Source organism: Prionailurus viverrinus, chromosome A2, assembly GCF_022837055.1.
Source record: "Prionailurus viverrinus isolate Anna chromosome A2, UM_Priviv_1.0, whole genome shotgun sequence".
Lineage (NCBI taxonomy): Eukaryota > Metazoa > Chordata > Mammalia > Carnivora > Felidae > Prionailurus > Prionailurus viverrinus.
The window spans coordinates 35,833,934-35,858,912 of record NC_062562.1 but is presented as its reverse complement, the minus strand read 5'-3'; the positions used below and the strand labels follow the sequence as shown (position 1 = coordinate 35,858,912).

Sequence of the window (24,979 nt, the reverse complement as noted above, 5' to 3'; positions counted from 1 at the left end):
GTAATTCTGTTTAACCTTTGGATAGATCGCCAATCTTTTGCACAGTGACTGTACTATTTTACATTCATACCAGCCATGTGCAAAGTTATAATTTCTCCCATCCTTGCTGTCACTGGTTATTGTTCTTCTTTTTGATTGTATCTATTGTCGTGGGTATGAAGTGGTATACCATTGTGGTTTTGATTCGCATTCCCTAAGGATTAATGACGTTGAGCATCTTTTTATGTGCTTAGTAGGCATTCATATATCTTTTTTTTTTTTTTTTAGTTAAAAGCAGGCTTCATGCCCAGATTGGAGCCCAGTGCGGGGCTTGAACTCACAACCCCTGAGTTCAAGACCTGAGCTGAGATCAAAAGTCAGATGCTTAACCGATTGAGCCACTCAGGTGTCCCTCATATATCTGCTTTAAAGAAATGTTTATGCACATCCTTTGACTATTTTTAACTTGTGTTATTTGCCTTTTTCTGACTGAGTTGTAGCTCTTTATATATTCTAGATATAAATTCCTTATCAGATAAAAGATTTTCAAATATTTTCTTCCAGTCAGTGGCTGTTTTGTTTTGTTTTTCATTTTATTTATGGTATTCTTTGAAACGCAAAAAATTTTAATTTTGACAAAGTCCAATTTATTTTTCTATTTTGTTACTTATGCTTTTCATAGCATACCTAAGAAACCACTGTCTAATTCAATGTCACAAAGGTATACAATTATGTTTTCTTCTAAGAATTTTGCAGATTTCCCTCTTACTTTTAGTTCTTTGGTCTATATTGAGTTAATTTTTGTATATGATGTGAGGTAAGAGTTCACATTCATTGTTTTGCATGTTTGTATCCAGCTGTCCTAACAGCGTTTGTGCAAAAGACGATGCTTTCCCATTGAGTGGTGTTGGCTCTCAAAAATCAATTGACCATAAATGAGAGGATTGATTTCTGCACTGTTGATTCTCTTCCATTCATCTATATATCTGTCCTTATGCCAATGCCACTCTGTCTTGATTACTATAACTTTGTGGTAGGTTTTGACACGTGATCTGTTGAAGTTAACAAAACATCCAATTAAAAATAGCTTAAACTATATAAGGCCCTTTATTGTTTACATCTCATTGCAAGCCATCTGAATGTGGGCTGCTTCCAGCTTGGTTTGACATCTCAACAAAGTCAGCAAGAACCCAGGCTTTTCCTATACTTTTTTTTTTATCTTTGCTGTCAACACATGTCCTCTTGGTCACAAGATAGCTGCTGTGGCCCAGAGCATTGTGTCTTCATACAACAGTGTCCCAAGCAGGAATCAAGGAATATGCTGACAAAACTCTGTGTTCTTCCTTTTTTGTTTTCAGAGGGAAATCTTTTCCAGAACTCTTTAGAAGGCTTCACCGTATATCTCACTGACAGATGGGGTGTCATGCCTTCCCTCAGATCAATCATCGTTGATTCTAGGGGTATGGAAAATGAAGGCTCTGAAAAGGGGGATAGATGGTTGATGAACAGACAGCCGACACCATCTGTGGAAATATATAAACATGCAAAGAATAAACCAAAATGATCTGAAAGCCCACCAGACTGAGATGCTAATGGAATCTTTTTAGAGTGAAGAGATCTGCCTTAAATTTCTTTGGTGCCAGTTCCTTCAAAAGTGAAACTCCTGTTTTCTTCCTCTGTTATTGATTCAAGACCAAATGATGAAGTTCTTTTCTTCATTCCTTTCAAATACTGCCTAGAGCTCTCTGAACTCTTGATCTGAAGAATATACATCTGTTTTCTCAACTTTATAAAATATCCATAGGCCTTCAGCCTGTTAGCATGCAGCTTTCAGCTTCTTTCTCCTGTTGACAATCCATTTTGTAGTTGAGAACAAAATGTCACTCATGTCAACTTTCAGTTAATTTTAGAATAGTAAGATAAAGTAAATACCTTTACATCTTTTTTCTTTCCTTCTTTTTCTTTTTTTGGCATGCCAAACTTTGCTTTTATTTTGTTCTTACTGCTCAGGGCCAAATAGTCGAAATTCCTACCAATAATCCTACCAAATCATTCTGTATTTTTTAGCAATAACAGGAAAATGATCTATTTTTTTTATAACTTACTTGTTTGATGGCCAGAGTATACTTGTCTTGAAAGTTTTTACTACTTTGCAAGCTATTATCTTGGCTGATTTCTCTTATTTTGTTTTACTACAGTTATTGGCACATAGATAGTATGATTGATCTTTAGAGAGTCAAGATTCCTTACGTATCTTTTTGTTCTCCTTCTGTCATTTGTTGTATAGAAGTGAAGTTCCACTGGGTTTCAAGTAACTACTCTTAACTCCCATAAAAATGATTCTATTACTTTTCATCACAGAATTTCTTTTTCTTCTTATTGCTGTTTATTCTTACTTAAATTGGGTAAGTCCAAAGGGTGGGCATTTTGTCACATTCACTTCCTGGAGGAATACACAAGTCCCAGAGCCATTCATACCCTATAAACTGTAGTGTGAGGCCAAAGAAAATAACTTATAAGTGCAAAAGAAATTAACCTTCTGTCTCTCAAATTAAGAAGGATTGGAAAAATTAGCAGTATATCCTTTAAGATGCTTTCAAATGCTTTTCCCACTGCTCTTCAGCAAATTACCCAGCTTCTCTTTATCTCGGTTTGTTTATCCATGAAATGGGGCCAGCAATGCCTTTCTCCCTTGGAGCTTGGGATAATACTGTGAGAATCAACTGATGCTCTATGTGGGGCTGCCTTTATTTATTTTGAACATAGGGTGCTATATAGACCAATTATTACTATTTTAAGTTTGTCCTTGATGGTGTGCATGTAAATTAAGTATAAATAAGACGTGACAAATTATGGGGGTGAGAGGTAAGTCACAACATTGATCCTATTTCTTCTTCCAAAATGAAGATCAGCTCTTTCCCACTGACCTATGTGGGCTTCTTGGGAACCAACATCCCCTTCAAGTGCTTTCACATCGACACAAGATGACTTCTAAAATTTGACTTGGCAAGAGCTTCCAATATCTGTTCAGTGGATTAACCAGTAAAAATGGATACAATGTGGAGTCTAACATGTTGCTCCCTTTTTTGTACCTCATACAATAAAGATAGCACCGCTCCTTTTTCCTTTGAGGAAGAAGAATTTGGTTTAGTAAAATAACAGATGGGATTTTTGAAGAAGATGAGAAGGTTTGGTTTGGTTTCTTCCTTCTTTTTTTTTTTTCCTCTAGGAGTGGAATGAGTTTGCCAAAGAGTAGAAGCTGGATAGATGCCTTAGTGCTGGATATTATTTAGTTTGTAGTGTTTTTTAGATCTTTGTGAGGCCAAAAGCCATTCAGAGTCATGAAGGCAGCTGTAGAACTTAACCAGCCTCCTGGTCAGCCTTGACCAGGCTATTGGCAATAACGACTGGTTCCTTCCCTTTCAGGATTCTACTACTTCTGCCTACTCCCTTCCGTCTCCTCTTGCTTGAGTCCAAGACTAAAGCTCTCCTTGCTCTCTCAGCCAAGGGGAAGAGGAGAGAAAGCAGGAGTAGAGGGAAGAACAAGACTACGTAGCCTCTGGATCAAGTGGGATTGAAGCAGAACTTCTCTTCCCCCTACAAGCCCTCCTGCCTCCTCCTTGGGGTGAGATGGAGAAAGGGGAAGGTCAAAGAGACCCCCTGAGTGAGAAGCCTGACTCTGCACAGTTGCTTTGAAGGGGACATCTTCACCCACCAAACCCTCACCCTGCTCTGCAGGTTAATGCCCTGTGGTCCTGGTGGGATGAGAGACCTGTTGGTCTCCTTTGGCTTAGTTATGCAGACATTCCCACAAGCCTACCCTAAGCCTTTTCTTCTCACCCCTGGAATCCTGCAGCTGTCACCCAGATGGGCTTCCCTGGCCCGCTACTGCTCAAGCATCCTCTTCTGCCATTTTACCTAAGCTCCACAAATCTGGGATCTGTATTGCCCTAGGGCCTTAGTTCTTTTTGCTCTTCTGCCTTGGAGGACTATTTGTGTCTCTTGCCGCATCACCTAGCTCTCTTCCATTCAATCCTTTGTCTCAGCTGCTGTTTCACAGCCTCAGAGACACACTCCCTGACCCCGCCCCACACCGCCATCCTAACATTACCTGTCTCCCTTATAACCCTTGCGGCAGTGCCTGCTTCCTCGGTATTTCTTGTTCCCTTGTCTGCCTTCCCCCCTCTACTCTAAGACCCACTTAGACAGAGATCATCTCTGTTTTGTCACAGTGTATTCTAGGTACTTAGTTCCCTGCCTGACACATAATGCAAACCCAGTACATAATTTTTTTAATGACCAAGACGTACGTACTTGGGGAATGGATGAACTTCTTTCTGTATTCACTCTCGAGACAAACGGTCATTCATTTGTCAGTTCAATAAACAGTTACTGATTGCCTGCTATGTGCCAGCCCCTGGGGAGACAAATATGAATAAGACCCTTCCCCTATTTCCACCAGTGGTTTCTGAATGGGAGAAGTAGGTACCACCATACCTAGGGACAGTCACAATGTGTGCAGGCGCTTTTATTGTTGGTATTGTAACGACTGGGAGCACTCTTGGGGATGTAGTGGGCAGAGCCCAAGGTCACAAAACATGTTCCAATGCATGGGGTTCTCCTGTACAGGGAGAAACCGTCCAGCCACGCCACCCCCACCTCACCTGCAGGGATTCCTGATAGAGCTTCCGGTCTAATAGAGAAAAGAGGAGAAAGGAGAAATATCCTGCTGCAAGAGAAACTTTGTAGCAGTGCATGGCCCAAGGGAGACATCAGTATTCCACCTTGGGGTCATTATGGGAATTTTTTTAATGTGCCAAAGAAGGGCTTCACCCCAGGTAAGAAGGCCCTAATTTAAGTGAAATGATGAGGCTCCTGGGTGGCTCAGTCGGTTAAGCGTCCAACTTCGGCTCAGGTCATCATATCGCGTTCGTGAGTTCCAGCCCCACATCGGGCTGTCTGCTGTCAGTGCAGAGCCTGCTTTGGGTTTTCTATCTCCTCTCTCTGTCCCTCCCCCACTCTTGTGCTCTCACTCTCTCTCAAAAATAAACATTTTTGAAAAATAAAAGTAAAAGAAGTGAAATGATAAAACCAAAAATTAAAGTGCTAAAGTATAGGTTGTGATGAAAATCACTGTTCCCCATTTTTAGGATAAATCACAAAAAGGTAAGTGAAAATAATAGAAAATGACATTCCAGTTCTTTCTCAATGGGCTTTGAGTTGATTATAGCTCTTTGTGAGTGCATGAAAACCATTATAAAATGATTGCTGTATCCTTCCCCAATCTGCCTTTTTGGGGGACTATCAAGAGGAAAGAATGTTTCCCTCGGTGAAAGTCATGTGAGAGGAAGACCAGGGTATAGCATTTAATTAGACAAGGGGTCATCAATCCTTGCATGACCGACACGTTGGGCAGGAGAGTTCTTTTTTGTGGAGGCCGTCCTGGGCATTGTAGGATGTTAAGCAGCATCCCTGGCCTCTACCCACTAGACGCCAGTAGCCTCCTCTCTCTCAGCTGTGACAACCAAAAATGTCTCCAGACATTGCCACATGTCCCAGAGGGAGGGATGCAAAATTTCTCCTGATTGAGTGCCATTGAACTAGACCTTGTTTTCATCCCCCTCAGGTCCGATGTCAGACGTTCAGAGTCTATCAGAATTTAGCCATACTGGCTTTTCAGGTACATAGACAGTACAGCTTAAAAATGTCCACTGACAGTGAACTCTGTCTTTTTGATGGGCAGAGGGGACCATTGGAAGCTGCTATGTTACCAACTGGCTATCTCTTTCTAGAGACAGGAGTTGGCATTTTGTGTTGTCTTTCTGGCATCCTGCTCTTCTTCCTGCTGATTGCTCAAAGGAGAACTCCAGGAGCCTCAGGGATAATGACAATTTCTCTTTTACCTCTGTAGCTGAACTCTCAGGTGTCTGAGTAATGCTGTCACCCGAAGCATCTCTTTAAGTCTCCAGAGAGAGCTGCAGGAAATTACAGTGTATTGCAGAGAACTCTGATGTTAAAGAGGAAGGAAAGTCCTCAGAAAGAAAGGAAAGAAAGAAAGAAAGAAAGAAAGAAAGAAAGAAAGAAAGAAAGAAAGAAAGAAAAAGAAAAGAAAGGGCAAGATAATTTTGAAGCAAGCTTGATTTAGCTCCCTTTCCACTGGAAATTTTAGACCAGCTTCAAGGGTGTGTGCCTGGGATCTGGTTTGTCCCATGTGGTTAGTCCATTTTAAGAATGATGCCACACTTGGGTCGCTCTTTTCTCCACTGCTGCACATCTGGGTTCAATTGTTCCCCCCACTTCCCTCCCATTGGTACCTGGTGTGGAGGAACTTGACCTTCCTTCCTTCTTGTCCTAGAGCTTCAAATCTCTCCTTCCACAAGAGAGGAAAGCTGTTTGGCTTAGAAGCAGCATCAGTGTTGACATTGGTGGCAACAAGATGTCTTGTCTTGTCTTGTCTTGCATCCAGCTCTGAGTGTCCACTAGCTCTCCAAGTCCCCAGGGAAAGTTGGCTGTGCTGGGGAAGACCGAGCTTCAAAAAGCTTTTTGGGAACTCGACTTTTTTGTTTTTAATGTTTATTTATTTTTGAGAGAGAGACAGAATGTGAGCAGGTGAGGGGCAGAGAGAGAGGGAGACACAGAATCTGAAGCAGGCTCCAGGCTCTCAGCTGTCAGTACAGGGCCCGACACAGGGCTCGAACCCACAAACTGTGAGATCACAACCTGAACCGAAGCTAACCGCCTAACTGAATTTGACTCTAGACCTATGCACAAAGAGAGAACAGTCCCGGTTTCTAGAGCATCTCTTCTGAGAGCATGGTGTCATGAGACAGAGATAATTGACCTGTTGGAGGTTTTATTCTGGTATTCCCTTTGCTGCCCGACATTTCCGAGAATACAGTCATGCTGCATCATTAAAAAAATAAATATACCACAACCATTCACTCATACTAATATGCCACTTTTGAAGTTCAGTAGTTTTCCATTAGAATGATGACATTTTCATTTTCAAACCAAGTTCAACTTCTTTTGATTCCATAAGACCTAGTATATTCTGATTTTGTATAAACACCATGACTATTATGTTGGGAAATATCATCAGAATGCTAATACTAATGAGCCCATAGAGGAACTTACTGTGAAGAATTGTTTCCAAATCTTGGAGCAGGTCTTGTGTCCAGTGAACTAACCAAAAACTCTTAGGTGATTTTATTAGTAATAAAAAGAAGTAAAGAGTAGTAAAAGAAATGTCATTTAAAAGTTTCATGATTATGGGCACTTCAAAAACAATAGGCACTTTGAGAACTCATTTTGTGTTCTGACTGATTGAGTTTCAACTGAATTAAGATTCCAAAGGCACATTTGAAACCTGAAATAAAGCTGATTTACTTGTCGATAATCTGTCCTGAAGCCTTCTGAGCTAGTTCAGGAGAAAGGCTTTGGCACCTTAACTTTCTGCCACTTAATAGCAAAGATTACAGCCCAGGTGTGAAACCACCAATAAAATACAGACAATTGTCCTACAGATGGATTCTGGGGAAAAAAAACACAACATCCTGGAATTTGCTGTAGTGCTTTTGCTGTCAGAAATGTTATATAGGGGCGCCTGGGTGGCTCTGTTGGTTAAGCGGCTGACTCTTGATCTGGCCCAGGTCATGGTCAGAGTTGGTGAGTTCAAGCCCAGCATCAGGCTCTGCACTGACAGTGCAGAGCCTACTTGGAATTCTCTCTCTCCCTCCACCTCTCTCCGCCCCTCCCCCACTCACTCACACTGTCTTGGCCTCTCTCAAAATGAACATTAAAACAAAACAAACGTTATACTATTATATGCGACTGAAATGTGCACATATTCTAAAGGAAAATAGACACCGGTGGCATATGAGGCTCCTTGAGGGCTTTTTCCCAAATGCCTTAGGCAATATCAGTTCCTGGGGGAGAACGTAAAAAAACAAAAACAAAAACCATTAATTATCTGGTGACTTCATGAGTGGCCAAACAATTTCCTTCAGTTTGAAGTCGAGCATAAACCACCTGTGCTGTTTTGCGCTGGCAACTGCTGCTAGACATATCCAGAGGCCGAATTCTCCAGAACCAAATCAGGGATTCTCCTGTGAGCATGATTTCCCAGCAAATAATAACTGGAAGCTATCTGCTAAAGACCAAGAACACTCTTTGTTTTTCTCGAGAACGGACTGCTGCATTGGAATTAGCACGGTGTGAAGGTGAGGGAACCTGCCCTCTGGCTGGCAACAACAGGCGGGGTGTCATTTTCGTGGAGACCCTCAAATTAGAAGCCAAGGCAAGTTGTGCAGGCGCGCGCACACTGTTGCTCTGAGACCGTTGTCTTCATCTCCTGCCTCCAGCACAACCAAGGAGATGTTCAGGGCTGTCCCCCCAGGGAAGTGAGGTCCCAAGGGATGCTTCGGAGGATTTTTTTTTCCTCCTGCATCTGTGGCTGCCCAGAGGTATTTATCAGCGTGTTCAGTGTGTACAAAGACCCTGTAGTGTAAAGTGAGATGCTCCCCAAAGCGGTTTAGGAGGCTCAGGCTGCTGCTGTGTGTGCGTGTGTGTGCGTGTGCGTGCGTGTGTGTGCGTGTGTGTGTGTGTGTGTGTGTGTGTGTGTGTGTGTGTGTGTCTGCAGAACGCGCAAGCAAGAGCGCTGAAATGCAGCTCTCCTCTCTGCCTGCAAAGAGTCGCTCCACTTCCCCCTCTGCCCAGCGCAGTCGGGGAGCGCCAGGGGGAGTCCTCGCCGGCCAGGGCTTCCCGCGCCCCGGGAGCGCCGAGGGCTCGCCTGGCGGAGCTTAGCGCAGCTCGCTCGGCGCTGCCAGCCAGCGGAGCGGGCGGGGGTGGACACTGGGCTTCTGTGTGCCAGCCGCAGCCGTTGGCTGGCGGGCGCCCAATCCCGGGGCATGCCGCCGGAGGCTGGCCGGGACGCACGGTGAGAGACGAGTTTGGTGGAAGGCTTGACCCCCAGGCTGCCCGCAGAAGCCGGCGTCGGGAACCTAGGCGGTCGGGCCGCCGCGGTGGGGGCTTGCTGCGCTGCAGCGGCGGGGAGCCGGGCAGCCCCGGGGTCCCAGGGAGGAGGCGGCATGGCTTCGGTGTTCATGTGTGGAGTGGAGGACCTGCTGTTCAGCGGCAGCCGTTTCGTGTGGAACTTGACCGTGTCCACGCTGCGGAGATGGTACACGGAGAGGCTGCGGGCTTGCCACCAGGTGCTGCGGACGTGGTGCGGGCTGCGGGACGTGTACCAGGTGAGCCAGGGCGCGCGGCGCCCCAGGGCCCTTGCATGATGCCAGGCGCTCTTGGGAAGCCGGTTCCACCTGTATGATTTTATATTCTCTCTCTCTCTCTCTCTCTCTCTCTCTCTCTCTCTCTCTCTCCACCTCTCTCTTTCTTTAAAACTCCTAGCGGGCTGCTTGGCTCCTGGGTCAATTTTCAGCAGCTGTGGATAACTGTTGCCTGACAAAGCTCGTGGATTGTCCCCCGTTGGGCTCGGGGGCACTTGCGAGTTCCTACCAGCATTTGCAGACGTCTGTTACAGAGTGATGGTGTACTGCCTGGCACTTAGCTAAGAAAGCTGTGGCTTTGCAGCAGAAGGTCTGCCCGAAGCGACTTTGACATTCAGACGATCCCTTCTTTTTCTTGTATGGGGGGTGGGGGTGGGGGTGAGCATCTCAGGATCAGCCATGTCACACCAATTTACCATCAGGGGGGCCTTGGTGGGTTTTCATTCTTTGATTGTATTTCAGTTTTCCATCAGGCAGCCCCACATGGCAAGGCAGAGCCAGGAAAAGCTGATTCTGTGTCTACTGGCTTTTGGAGGAAGGACAGCAAATTGTGAATACTTTGCAGGAGGAGGATGGCTAGGGGAGGGAGGGGTGGCCTGGCTGATCGTTGTCAGAATGCTTACATTTGGATTTAGTCCCCTCACACAACACAGCCTCTTTATTTCTCTGCTAGGTCCCATCCTGCAGACAAAAAATGCAGCAACTTTATTCAACTGGGAGACCGTTCATCTTCTCTGGGGACTGAAGCTTCCCTGGATTTTTTTTTTTTTTTTTGGACAGTCATTTGTGGGTTTAAATAAAGTCCTCTGCTTGGGTTGTTAATATCTTTGAGGTTAAAAAAAAAAAACACTACATTGCATTTAGGAAGATTAAGCCTGGTGTTTGCTATAGGAATATATCATCATGTTTTCTTTCCTGAGATGTGGAAAGAGCTTTGTTGCAGTTCCTGGCTCCCCCTACTCTCACCCCCTTCCCACTATGGCTATAATGTATATCTCATTGTATTGAGTCCTGTATGGGATCGGAGCCTCTGGTTTTGACAGGCTGTAGTCTTTCATCAATCAAGCAAAATTAAAAGATCGGCTCTGGGGGTTAAACTGTGGGCGTGTAAAGAATCAGCATCCCCTCGTCATCCTTGATGTCCGTATCAGCCTTGTTAAAATGTGAGGAACATTTGCTTCTTGCTTTCACGACTCCTGCTTTGGGTAATATGTCTCTGATGTTTTGCAGTTTGTGAGAATCCCACAGCCAGGCTGAGAAGCGGGGCAGCATGTGGGGGTTTGAGAGTAGTATGGAGCTGTGGTATAGATCCCATCTGGCTACAGTCCACAGATCACCTGGCATTTCGGAGCCTGAAGTGTCTGCCTTTGAGCATTTTTCTCTTTGGGGAAATCATTGTGCGTTGGTCTGTAGGAGAAGTGACCCCGATAGAGTTTTGTTTTTGCTCTTTAAGGTTGGAGAAACTTTTAAAAGGAGAACACAAGTATTGGAACCAACCAGACAGCCTTTATGTGTCTCTCCCCAAGTTCAGGGGAGCTATAGTTTATCTCTTTGCAGTCAGTGACCAGATAAAAAATGGAGGTTCCAGGATCTGGAGACCCCATGGACTCTTTATAAGTTTTATCAATAATTATTTTTAAGAAGCAAAGCAACTTGAAGGATTATCCTACTAAACTGAAGATTTTCTCTTCTTTAAATGGATGGGGACTGAGCCAATACCCTCTCATGATAATAAAAAAGGACATCTAAAATAACGATAAGTGGAAAATGATCTCTAAGTTTAGAGTTTCCTGTACATGGGAAAAGAATTTTTAGAATATTTTAAAACTTGCAAGGACCATAGATTTCTTAATTGCACAATATAAACTAACTGCTAGCAAAGAAACACCATTTTCGGGATGCCTGGGTGGCTCAGTCAGTTAAGTGTCCGACTCTTGGTTTCGGCTCAGGTCATGATCTCATAGTTTGTGAGTTCGAGCCCTGTGTCAGGCTCTGTGCTGATAGTGTGGAACCTGCTTGGGATTCTCTCTCTCTCTTTCTCTCTGTCTCTCTCTCTCAATAAATAAATAAAATTTTAAAAAACTTAAGAAAAAGAAACACTATTTTCATTAATGCCTTTTAAATAATGATCAAGAAAATAGTCATTTAAATTATATAGAACTGAAAGGCAGTATAATAAAGTAGTTAATACCTTAGGCTCCAAGTTAGAGAGACATAGGAATAAATCCGACCTCTGCCTACACTTGATCATGAGTAAGTTACTTACCCTTACTATGCTTCAGTTTAATCATGCATAAAATGGGAAATATAATAGTGCTAATCACAGAGTTTGATAAAAGAATTAATTGACACAAGATATTTAGCCCAGTGCCTAGAGTTTAGGAAGCATTCAACAAATGTTATCTGCTCTGTCATTTTAGAAACCCAACTCATACTAACCTACAAATTAAAAAGAAGGCACTTTTGACACAACTGAGAAGTCTAGCAGTTGGATGAACTTCGGGTATGGTTTGATCAGAGCACTATACTTGTTGCCCATGATTCTTCCAGCCTTGTTCGTGTGTTGGCTTTTTCTTCGGCTGGTTTCTTCCATCATGATAGCAGATAGCTGCAGCAGTTCCAGGGCTTAGATCCAGATATCAACCCATTCAGGGAGAAAGAAAATTTCTCATATCCACCAGCTATCAAAAAAAAAAAAATTCCAGTTTTCACTCTGATGGGTTAACTTAGGGACGGTGCCCACCCCCAATGCCATGCACTGAATGGCACAGGGAATGGGATTATAATTCAGGCATTCTCAATGGGAGTGACATGACCCCCAAGAGGCAAACATTGTTTCTTAAAGGTAGGAGGGTGGCACAAGAATCTTACTCTTTTTTTGTGTATAGAGCACAGATGTACATAGAATACCTAAACAGATATACAGGATTCTGCTGGCATTAGAATTTGCAGGGGGAGGAGGTGACTAGCAAACAAAAAAGTATCTAAAAGGCTCCTTAAAAAGATGATCGTGACTAAAACTGTTGAGAAACACTAATTATACTGATTGGCTTAGACCAGTGGGAGAGCAGACCCATTTGTGAAGCTGGGAGTGAAGTTGGTCCCGGCAGACCACACAGCTGCCAAACAGTGGGGGAGGGTCAATGCTCAGTCGAGCCGCAATCAGCAATGCCCCCTACACTTGAATTATTAGAACCTCAAATCTAGAGCTCTCTAATATAATAAAGATTAATGGCAAATATATTTCTAAGTATTTCGCCACTGTAATTTGAGTTAAAGGGGTGGGGGCTCATCATTAGAATACCCTTATTGCTATCCCATAATTACAAATTCTAAAGCATGAAGGGGAGTGTTCAGTGGTACTGTCCAGTTTAGTGGCAAATGGACTGGAAACACCACAGGGTTACATATTTTACTGAACTCAGTTTTTTATCATCTTGACGATAGAAAGGTGTCATCTTTCTTGCTTCTAGTCTGAATAGTCTGGTTTGTAAGGAAATCCGGGCTCAATCACGCCAGAGAGAAATAAGGGTGGTGCGGGAGATATCCATTACATGAAATACCTGACGGTTCCCTGGGGGTGTTTTGTTTATTTATATACTATACGTGAAATAAGATCTCCCACCTATTCATAAGGAATCTGGCAACAACGTTATTGCCTGGCTGGCACAGCCGGGAAGGCATCATTTCTTTGGAATTGAACACTTCCTCTACATCTAGATATTGGAGAGGCAGGAGACTTAATTTGCCAAAAGCTATGAATAATTAAGGCGCTAGCTATAAGGCATTTCTGTAGTAACGCGACTAAATAAAAAGCAGGCTGAAGCGGCACTGAGGCTGCCTTTTAACAAAGACTTACTTTATGCGTGAAGCTTTGAATTTGGTTAAAGTAGCAGACTGAGACATTCGCCTTCAATTTGGGGCTAAACCTTAAAAGCTGATTCATCAGCGGTATATCTATCCTGCTGATATCTTGCCTGGATGGGTTCTGTTATAGCAATTAATTAGGGTTAACAAACAACTGAAGTAGAAAATGGTGGGAGAATGTGGTTGAAAAAAAGATCAACACCCTTTGCTTTTTATTAAGCATGACATGTTCTAACAAAGGCCTCAGCTTGTTTCTTGGGATTAAGCTGTCCCCTCATCCCCAACACCTCAAAGCTAGAATTTCTTGCAAACCCTGAATGGAGTCATTGCCTTCCAGCAGGAGGTAACTTAGACAGGATTTGAGATATTCAAGTGACCATAAGAGGCCGGGTCAGCTCCCCTGTGGCAGGCAGTTGGCACTGAGTGGGGAGCATACAGTTCAGAACAGCAGAGGCTATAGACTCAAAGTTTAGCAAATTTGACCTTGACCAAACCGCTTTCTCCCCTTGAGCCTCCTGGGTATAAGGGGAGAACTGTAGTACCTGCATTATGAACAGGATGAAAAATTCATGAGATAGTATCTGTAACACTAAATGCCCTTCCTGATATAAGCAAATGCTCAATAAATGTTAGCCCTTGGGTATGTACCGTACTTAACAGCAGACCCGTAGAAGGTACTTGATAAAGTAGCACCGGGTATTACTATTGTTTTTTATAAGTGATACTAGTTCTCTGGAAAGTACATTCCCATCTTTACAGGCAAGGATGTTCACTGAAAGAGACTGTGGTTTCCCACAGCGTGTGTAGGGTGGGCCTTGGGTATTTTTTCTTGTCTTCACACAGTAGACCCACATTTTAAGCCAATACAAAAACTCTAGGAAATACAGGCAGCTCCCATTAGGGTCGCTAAGGAAATAATCTCTCTTTGTCCAACACTTTGATGATCCTGATAACAAATGAACTCTGCATCCCACCGCATTGGCAGGAAAAGACCAACGCCCCCAAAAGGCAGGTTCCCCATTGAGCATTCAGTGGCCTGTGTGCTTCAAACCCTGTATATTTTGCTTGTCCCCACCCTTCACTCTCCACATTACTCTGAGTTACACAGACTAGAAGAGGGGCTGACAAACTGTGACTCACAAGAGAAAACTGTCCTGTCCCTCGTTTTTGCAAATAAAGTTTTATTGCACACACAGCCTTCTGTTTTTGTAAATAAAGTTTTATTGGCACACAGCCCTGCTCACCCATTTGCTTGGTGTCTATGGCTGCTTTTGCATTACAGTGGCAGAGTTGAGTAGTTGTGACTTAACTACTTACAGTCAGGTAGTTCATACAAAGATGATATTGTCCACAAAGGTGAAAATACTTACTGTCAGCTCCTTTACAGAAAAAGTTCAACAGTTCCCACACTAGAAAAAAAGCAATGTATTGGGTAGAGAATGCTAGAGGGAAAAAGGTCCAGACTTCAGTCATAGAAAAAATAGAACTTGAAGGAATATGAAAGAATTTTCTCATCAAAAACTTAGTCACCAGGAAAATAATAAATGAATATTCAGGATGAATGTTCAGTTTACCTTTACAAGGTTCTTTGTTGTAGAACATGATTGGAGTTACAGATTGACTCGTTTGTTTGTTCATTTATTTGTACCTAAAATAATGATCAGAGTGCTTACCCCATCCCTGCTACTGTCCCAAGGTGTCAGCCACACAAGGTCAAGATAGGCGTTTTTCCTGACGTCAAGAAATCTATTGTCAAGGAGGAGAGACAGATAAGGAAATGAAACTCTGTGGGAGGCCCTTGGCCAAGGTGCTCTAGGCACACGGTGGAGGGAATCTAAGTCAGACTGGAGAAAAGCAAAAAGGGAGAGGAAGAGAGCCAAGGAGGCTTCCTGGAGGAGGCAATTCTCAAGCTGAGGTTTGAGGGGAAAGTAGGAGTTGGATAGATGAAGAAACACAGAAGGGCATTTCAGGCATAGGAAAACATGGCTTTGGTGGAATTATAGACAGTTTTTTAAGGCGGATGGGGAGAGAGGGCAGGAGCAGGGGAGAGAAAAAGAGCGAGTCGGAATCAGAGGCAGAGATTTTGATTGAGAGTAATATCTGAATTTGAATGATCTTTTACTTTAGGATTTTGATATTTTTCTGCAGAACTTCGGGGGCAGGGGAGAGGTTGATTTAGCAGTATCACTGGCAGCAGTGAGGCTGACAGATTTGGGAGAGGGTGACATAGTGGAGGCGGGAAAGGAAGGGGAGCTAGGGGGCTGCTGCAGTGACACAGGTGTATAGGTCAGGATAGGCTAGGTTTTGCCATGGCAACAAACGGCCCCAGTATCCTAATGGCTTAAAGAAGTAAAGGTTTGTTTGTGGTTCACACTACCGTCCAATCACAGGTTGTCCATAAGCTCTGCTCATCACTGTCACTTAGACTCACAGAATGTTCTTTCACGTTGCCAGTTACCATGATGGAGAGTGAAGAGCTCCTCGGGACTTGGCACTGGCAACTAAATGCTTGGCCTCTAAGTAGCTCCTGTGACTTCTTGCGGGTCCTTGGTCAGAGCTGATCAGTCACGCACTCAACTGCAGGGGCCAGGTAAGCAGTCCTACCCTGGAACAGCGTGAATGCTGATGCAGATTTGGTTCCTGAAACAAATTAATGAGCAGGAAGTTTACCAGAGAGCGCACTGGGATCAACACCTGTAGAAGGGAATAGAAAGAAGCAGGAAGAGCAGAGGAGAAACGGGGCTGTAATTCAGGCTCAGCAATGCCTTCAGCTGCCCTCATGGGTAGCTCTGGAACTGAGAGTTGTCCCCATTTGGAACAAGAGGGCTGTTCTTCCCTCCCACCTACATCAACACGTTGTTGGCAGTAGACTGCCCTTGAGAACGCGGAGTGACCTTGACCTTGAGGTAGGCAGCTCTATAAGGGAGGGCAATCCCCAGAGGGAGCTGAGAGCTGTCAGCTTAGAATGTTCCTGGTAGCTGAGGGAATAAGTCTGGGCAGCACATCATGGGGTCTTCTGCAAATGCCTGCCCAACAGGTGCCGGGATCAAAGCCTGAACTGAGGAAGGACCCACAGGAAGGAAGTGGAAAGTAAGGATTGCGTTGATTTAAAGGATGTGGAATCTGGCTTCAGGACACAGTCTCACTCTCAGGGCAGCCTCCTGATTGGATCCTACACTGTTGGGATTGGGCAGCCATGGAGTCAGTTAACAGCAGCAACACATACAGAAAGGAGAGAAAACTTGGCAGATAAATGAAATACGAGTCTCCTTATTGCTGAGCAAATTCATCTCCCACCTTTTCTGGTAACCAAAGACTAGGGTTTTAGGGCAAGGAACTGAGATGTGAAGATACCCCAAAACTGAGAAGGAAAGCGGTCTTAATGTTCTAGCCCATCACTTGACAGAAGTATACTTCTGAAAGACTGTGTTATTTAAAATCTACAAAATCAGTCTCAGTATCTTTGAAAAGCCTTTCGGGGCCTTTGTCGTCCAGCTTGAGAAACACCAAGTTAAAGACTCTCCTGCCTTTCAGATTGGTGTTTGTTTTTCCTCCTACCGTCCTGTCCTTTCTCGGTGGAGTTGCAGCACAGAGTAACTTCCTGTTTATCCCCCTCTTCTGTTTATTTTGAACATTGGCTTTGTGATGTCTGATTTGGAGGCTATGGAAAAGTGTGAAGGATTCGAATAGGAAATCAGACCTGTAGTTCTAAACTTTACAGCAAGATGATATGACTTCAAGCACAGAAAGGAGGCAGAAAATTAGACCCTCGTGAAAAAAATTAAAATTGCCATCTCTATGTAATTACACATATGTGTGCCTCTAGGTGTTCATATGTAACAGATATAGATTCTGGCATCCTTGAAAATAAACTTGACTTGAAAGAGGCTGATGAATGCGATAAATAGTACCATTTTCCCCCTAATGTCCTAATCTTTTTTAGTCTCTTGAATTTTGTGTTTGGGCAAACCTTGTTGATTAAATAACTATTTTTCCCTAACTAGTGCTTTTATGTAGTGTCCCTGCCTTGACTAATAGCTACTAATTATGTAGCAGCCGCTGTGTGCTGAGTCTTCTGCTTGGCACTTTAATTGCGTTATCTTAAAACAAGACAAAACAAGACCAAAACCCCTGAGGGGTTTTTTTTTCAATATACAAACATATAAAAGATAGTATGAGTAAAAAAGCCATGCACCCACCACTCGGTTTTAAGATATCTTAATATTTTGCCATGTTTGCTTCAGATACTTTTTAAAAATGTAACCAAACTATATAGAATCAGTTGAAACCACCCTCACACTTTTCCTCTCTCCCTAAAATCCTACCGCGAAGTTCATGTGTCTCATTCCTGGGCATGTTTTGATAATTTTGACACCTATGTTTGTATCTATAAATAGATAACCCTTCTATGTTTGTCAAATTTATAGAAGGATATATCATTCTACTGCCTTATTATTCTCTCAACAAGCTTTTGGGATTTATCTCTAAATTCATTTTAATTCCTATATTCCATCGCATGAATATAACCAATCTTTTGTTGATGGATACTTAGGTTGCATACAATTTTTCACTGTGTCAAAAGACAATAGTGAAAAGTTCTGTATTTGTTTCCTTGGGCTTATGATCAAGAACTTCTCCAGTGTATGTACAGAAGATTTTTAGCTTTATGAGATGTTGTGTCTTATCTTTGTCCTTGTAACAACTCTACAAGATGATATCATGAACCCCACTTTATTGGTTTTATATACTTATTAACTAATAAGTCATGGTGCTGGAATTTGAATGGAGTTCTGTCTGATTCCAGTGCTCAGCCTCTTGCCACTGACTTGCTACTTTATTTATTAAGAGGTAAACAGCACATAAAGATAGAGTCTTATCAATTTATTAACTTAGTCTTTCACTCAAACAAACATGGGGTGGAAACATAGCCTCGTGCTTTAAAATGAAGTCCGTGCACTCAAACTGCCTGAATTCAAATTCCTAACTCACCTTTTTTATCCATGTGAGTTCTGAGACTGATTTTTTGGGCTGTAAAATATAGATAATTAGAGTATCTCACTTAAAGCATTTCTCTCCTGGGATCACGGTAGAAATTAAACATATTGATATTGTCAGTAAATATTGTTAGATATATGTGGGGGTAGATGGTTGGTTGGATGGGTGCATGAGTGCCTGGTAAATAGTTATCTTTATAGGTTCAGTGTTTTCAGTTTCTTATTTATGTGAATAACCATTGGAACCCCTAAAGTCTGCAGAAGCCTTGGATCCTCCCTCCTCCTCTCTGCATTACGAAGCTATTAAACTTTCCTCTTCTCGACCCTGAACCCTAGACTCTTACGCACGAAGGCTATGGAACCCCACTGACCGCTGTCTTTCTCATCTGTGTAAGCTCTCCTTTGATATGACCCTGAGATTTGCAACTGCTAAGGAGACCCAGTTATTACAAGCATCATGCTACCCTTGGGTAATGTAGCCAGCAAATATTTTTACAGAAATGAGTTTGTCTCATTAAAATGTGATTAGATGCTTATTATCTGAGAGAGAAAAGGGCCTTGATAAAATAGGGAAATAGAATGAGCTGTAGTTAGCTGGACCCGGTAAAATCAAGGCTTCCTGACTTAGCAGCTGTGTGACCTTGAGCCAAGCTGCTTAATTGCTCTGAGCCTGTTTCTTTACCAATACAAAGATAAAATAATACTCACACTTACATGGTATGAAGGTTAAAAATAACATGGGTTGAAAAACTTGATCCTAAGCTTAATGTTATCATACTAGGAGTTATGAGTGCAAAGTCTGACCAGGATGTAACTCCAAACACTTTTCATTTAATAGCTGTGTGGCATGGGCAAATTATGGGACCTCTCTGTGCCTCATTTTCTCGTGTTTGAGATGAGGATGATAATAGGGCCTACCACCCGGGGTTGTTGAGGGGACAACACAAATAAATAAAGATTTCACTAGGGTGCCTGGCTCATGGTAAGCGTTTCAAAAGTGTTATGGTGGGGCGCCTGGGTGGCTCAGTTGGTTAAGCATCTGACTCTGGATCTCGGCTCAGGTTTGTGAGATCAAGCCCTCAGCTGGGCTCTGCGCTGAGAGTGCAGAGCCTGCTTGGGATTCTCTTTCTGCCTCTCCCTACCCGTGGGGTGGCTCTCTCTCTCTCTCTCTCTCTCTCTCCCCTCCTCAAAATAAATAAACTTTAAAAAAAAGTGTTAGCTATGGCTATTCTATTTAGTGAACATTTTCAGTGTCATAGTGCTAAGCCCTTTATAGTTACCATTTCATTTAAGTCTCCTAACAGCGATATGTAATAGGTATTACTGAACCCACCTGGCAAACGCGGGACCTGTTTAGAGCTGCTAAGTAACTTGCCCACGAGCAAAGATTGGAGCTCCATTCTGTCTAAATACAAATCCCATTCACTCAGCCATCGTAGGGGATGGGCTTAGTTTGCAAACCATTCAGCCTCTTCCTTTGCCACCTTTGCCTGCCTGAAGTCCTAGGACTGCCGTAGTCTCCATTCTCCTCTGCCAAACCCTAGCGGCATAGCAGGGATTAATGACCTGGTTGAGCCTCAGTCGTGAATGGTCTCAATCCAGGCTCCAGAAGCAACTCAGATCACACCATTCTCTTATGTGAATCCCTCCTGTGACGTCCCAACTCAGAAAAGCCTAGGCTCACCATACCCACAAGGCTCCACGTGATCGGCGCCCCTTTCTCTAGGTTCCTGTACCCCCGCTGTCAGCAAACACACTCAGCTTCTGGTGTTCACTCCTCACACTTGTCCCCTAACTCTTCTCCAGTGACACTGGCCTCCCTGCTGTGGCTTAAGCCCACCAAATGCGTTCCACCCTCAGAGCCTTTGCCCTTGGGTTTTTCTCTGCCTGGAACCTGGGGTTTTCTCTTTTCCTCCTCTCCACCCCAGGCTAAGAGGCCACCCCTGACCTTTCTCTTATCCTGCTTTATTTTTCTTCCTAACCCTATTGCCACCTAATGTTAGAACTTTATTTAGACACTCACTGGTGTCTGCCCAACCAGAACATTAGCTGAAGACGGGCAGGGACTTGGCTTTGTTGGCTGTAGTGTCCCCAATGCCTGGAACCTAATCTACCCTTCAGAGATACTCGTTGACTAAATGAACAAAGGAATCTGCTTCACACTTTAAGAAGCTCACTCTAGCCACTCTGCGGGGAGTGTCTAGGGACGGGTAAGACAATTATGAGGCTGTTTCTAATGTCCAGTGAGACCTGCTGGGGACCTGGGTAGGAGTGACGGCAGCCTGTGGTGTAGGGAGATACCAAGAATTCAGAGGAGGCAAAAAGTAGCATTGGGGGAACTCTGTCCAAAGGGAATGTTTGCGGTCTATATAGTTGAGGAAACTTCATGCAAGGAAAAAGCCGTGCAGGTAGAAATGTATTTGTGTGTGTATGTTTATTGCTTTTCCTTATTGAAAATAGCCCCCAGCCAACGTAAGTATTGTAGCTTGAGAATAAATTTGTTTGGGTTCTCTGACGTGTTCTGTGATGTGCCTGTGGTTCCAGTTCATTCAAAAAGCAGTGTTTGAGATCGGAGACTAGGCTATTCCCTCCAGGGCCTGTGAAAACGGGCTCGCCCAAGGACCCTAGCTTGTGTGGCCGGCCAGCTTGCAAGTCCCGGTCTATGCCCAGCCCAGGGTGGGGAAGTTGGCAGTTTCTGCAGCTCTTGTCAGCTCTGACTGTCAAGTGATCGCTGTTTCCTGTGCCCAGCCCTGTGGTTAGGTTCTGGAAGGTGCCCTGTGTTGCCTGACCAATGCTGACAGACACTTCAGACGTTGTGCTTTCTTTTTTTTTTTTTTTTTTTTTTTTTGGCTTGCTGTGGACGGCTCATCATTCTGACCCTGTCTCGTGTCATGCCCATCCATTGGAGTTACGGATAGAAGGAAGGACCCTCTGGATTTGCCTGGTTTCTTGGGAGAAAAGAAAAAAACAACAACATTTTTTTTTTCTGGTCTTCATTAGTGTTTAATTAAAAGCTTGCTTTTCCCTAGGTCTTTGACCGTGTCCAGGCTTTTTAAAATTCTGCAAGCACAGACAATATAAAGAGAATTTGACCCTTTGAGTTACAAGAGCTGCATATTGTGTCTAATTATCAACCTCAAATAACGACAGAATCATAAGCCCCAGCAGAAAAAGTAATACTAGGAATTTCCCAAATAATTCCTGAAGGAAAAGTGCATCTACCTTTAATAAATACTCTAATACCAGTTTTTAAAGGAAATTAATGTTTTAAGTTTGAAACAATCTGGTCAGGGTATAAAGAGTCTTAACTCTCAACTCTTATTTAAATTGATGGGCTTCTTTCTTCCTTAACTTTTTATATGTTAATATTTCAAGGTCTTGATGCCAAATATTGGTCCAGCCAAGCTCATAAGACTTGGTTCTCAAATACCTTTTGGAAATGATATATTTTAGCGAATGTGTTTTTCCTTTAATAAACTTCAGAAGCCAACTCCCAGTTTCAAAAAAACAATTTTTTTCTGAGATGTTAGTGCCAGAGTCTGAACAGTGGCCTTTATTCACGACCAAGTCGGATCAATTTAATTTTTTTTCAGACTCCTACGCTACATTAGGTAACAAATACAGCAAAACTTTGCCACACCTTTGTGCTGTATATTGTGCGTGTTTTAAGTAAATCAAATTTAATTATGGTCTTTCTATCCTTTTCTCTTTCCTCCTGACTTTTTTTTTTTGTATATTTTCTCTGAGCTAACTAGGTCATGTTTAAGCACATGAATAATTTATAATGTATATGTATATGCATGTGTGTGAGTACCAATATACAAATAAATGTGTAAATACGTGACTGTATCTGAAGTTTTTCCAGAAAGTAGAACCATGAACCAACATTTTCACCAAACATAACTTCTGCTTTCTTTCCCCCATCTTCAACATCACTTTTTTTTTAGATTGATTTATTTATTTTGAGAGAGAGAGACAACCCGAGTCGGTGCGTGAACCCGTGAACTGCGAGATTATGACCTGCGCCAAATTCAGAGTCAGACGCTTAACCAGGCTCCCCCTTCAACATCACTTTTTAAGTTATGTTATGACCCTGAAGTAATTAGTCAGTGCCAATAATCTGGTTAGGTTCCGTAACAGATGGTCTTTTTTAGGAAGTTGCTGTCAATTTTGATGAAGTTTAGGAAATGAAAACCGATGAACAACCTCATCTGTTTCCAACAGTTTAAAGAGAAGAAACCAGACAACTGGTTCTGTGCTGAAGCTCCCATGTCATCTCCCAGCTCAGCTTAGCTCGCCTGCCTGTGAAATGGAGCCATTCCGTAGCTGCTGCATGGGGGGTACCGAGCATTTAAGTAGGGGGCAGTCGAATGAGTTGCTCACAAGGCGACACTTGCCCCCTCTCCTTCCCCAGCAACCACCCACCCTCTGCAAGACCAGGTAGGAGGTTCCAGGCCTGAGGGACGTGTGAAGAAAAAACACAGATGAAACGGGCAACAACAGTTCGATGTCTCTACACCGAAGCAGCTCCATTCATTATTTACAGATATTTAATGACATCTGTTCTGTTTTAATGGACCTTGTAATGAGATGAAAAGTGTTATCTACTTCCTTTGAGTGGTATGCACATATCCTTTGGGAGCTGAGGAGTTGGCATCATATGGATGTGAGCCTTAATCCAGTGCCTTATCCCTGACTGGCTGTACTGCCTAGGACAGGATGCCTAACTCCTTTGAGCCTCAGCTGCATCATCTGTAAAATGGGGACAGAATATCTCAAAGTATTGTCGTCAGGTTTAAGTGAAAGAATGCCATTGGACTGCTCAGTTCAGGACTGGGAATGGGACAAGAATTCAGCAAATTATAGCTTACGAAAAAGGCCCTGACTACTAATATAGGCAGAAAAGTCAAGGAAAAGTATCCTAGAAATAAGATGCTGTTTTCCTCTCTCATCTAAATGAACTTACCTAAAATAAGGGTTAGAGAGGCGATGGACATTTTGAAGCAGGAGAATTAAATCATAATTGACCTGGTAAATTGCTGCAACCTTTTCAGAGGAAAGCTGAGTTATAGCCAATCAAAATATGAAGTATGTGGGGCGCCTGGGTGGCGCAGTCGGTTAAGCGTCCGACTTCAGCCAGGTCACGATCTCGCGGTCCGTGAGTTCGAGCCCCGCGTCGGGCTCTGGGCTGATGGCTCAGAGCCTGGAGCCTGTTTCCGATTCTGTGTCTCCCTCTCTCTCTGCCCCTCCCCCGTTCATGCTTTGTCTCTCTCTGTCCCAAAAATAAATTAAAAATGTAAAAAAAAAAAAAAAAAAAAAAAAAAATATGAAGTATGTGCCCTCTTTGACCAAACATTTCCACTTTAGGAAGTCATCTTAAGGATATTCTCACATAATGTTATCTGTGCAAGATTTTCGTTTGCACCATTATTTGAAATAGCAACCCCTTGGAGATGTGAATAAGAGAACAAATGATAAAATGATAACAGTTCTGTACCATGGACTCCATGAGATCAGCAGGAAGAATGTAGAACTATATATCACAGCCTACCCAAATTGCCAGTGATATAATTTCGAGTGAAAACAAAGGCTAAAGACAGAACAGTATACAAGATGAGTGTGTGTGTGTGTGTGTGTGTGTGTGTGCATGCGTGCGTGTGAAGAGAGTGAAACAGATACAGATATTATGCAAGCAATGTGTGTATGTATTCCTTTACATGGGAGAATAGGGTTGGAAATATATTAAAGACCATTATATAATGGAAATTATATAATGGAAATATATAATAAAGACCATTAAAATTTTTACCCCGGGGAACTGTAAGTGGATGAAGGGAGAGCTTTCTACTTGTTTTACGTTCCTAATTCTTTTTTTTTTAATTTTTTAAAAACATTTATTCATTTTTGAGAGTGAGAGAGACAGAGCATGAGCGCGGGAGAGGCAGAGAGAGAGGGAGACACAGAATCAGAAGCAGGCTCCAGACTCAGAGCTGTCAGCCCAGAGCCCGACGCGGGGCTCGAACTCACGGACTGCGAGATCATGACCCGAGCCGAAGTCGGACACTCAACCGACTGAGCCACCCAGGCACCCCTACATTCATAATTCTGAATTTAAATTTTTTATAGCAAGGATATATGTAATTTTTTATAATCTGTAAAGCATCCTATTCCAAACAGTTGAATTCTGGGGAACAGGGATCTGTCCCATGTAATCCTGTGTCATTGCATCCAGTGTGTAGTATGTCTCCCCAAGTATTTGTCTTGTGTGTCCATTTAATAATGATTACTAATCATTACCGGTAGGATTACTATTGAGTAAAAAGTAATATTTCTCCTCATCTGAGTACCACAGATTTTTTTTTATCATTAAAATAATATAAATCCAGGAACACCAGGGTGGCTCAGTTGGTTAAGTGTCTGACTCTTGATCTTTGCTCAGGTCATGATCTTACGCTTCGTGAGATCAAGTCCCATGTTGGGCTTCACAATGACAGCATGAAGCCTACCTGGGATTCTCTCTCTTTCCCTCTCTCTGTGCCCCTCCCCTGCTCTCTCTCTCTCTCTCTCTCTCTCTCTCCCTCTCTCAAAATAAGTAAATAAACTTTAAAAAAATAAATAACATAACATAAATCCATTAATACAACTGTTATAGAAACGCATGGCCTAGGGGCGCCTGGGTGGTTCAGTGGGTCTTGATTTCAGCTTAGGTCATGATCTCGTGGTTTGTGAGTTCGAGTCCCGCATCAGACTCTTCGCTGACAGTGTGGAGTCTGTTTGGGATTCTCTCTCTCTCTTTCTCTCTGTCCCTTCCCCGCTCTCTCTCTCTCTCTCTCTCTCTCAAAATAAATAAATAAA

At 43.0% G+C, this 24,979-nt stretch overlaps 1 protein-coding gene across 5 annotated transcripts in view; it reads left to right on the top strand.

Moving 5' to 3' along the window:
• FRMD4B (FERM domain containing 4B) overlaps nt 1–24,979 on the top strand; it is a 324,549-nt gene that overhangs the window by 143,589 nt on the left and 155,981 nt on the right. Inside the window, exons 1-2 of one of the 5 annotated variants that reach the window (XM_047850190.1) lie at nt 9,129–9,227; nt 15,585–15,720. The exons of 3 other annotated variants lie outside the window; for them this stretch is intronic. Coding sequence is in view for 1 of the 2 variants with exons in the window: in XM_047850183.1 (XP_047706139.1) it covers nt 9,066–9,227 (162 nt within the window). In the remaining variant the exon portion in view is untranslated. Of the gene's footprint in view, nt 1–9,065; nt 9,228–15,584; nt 15,721–24,979 lie in introns of those variants that run through there. One more of the 5 variants, XM_047850183.1, reaches the window with a different exon arrangement.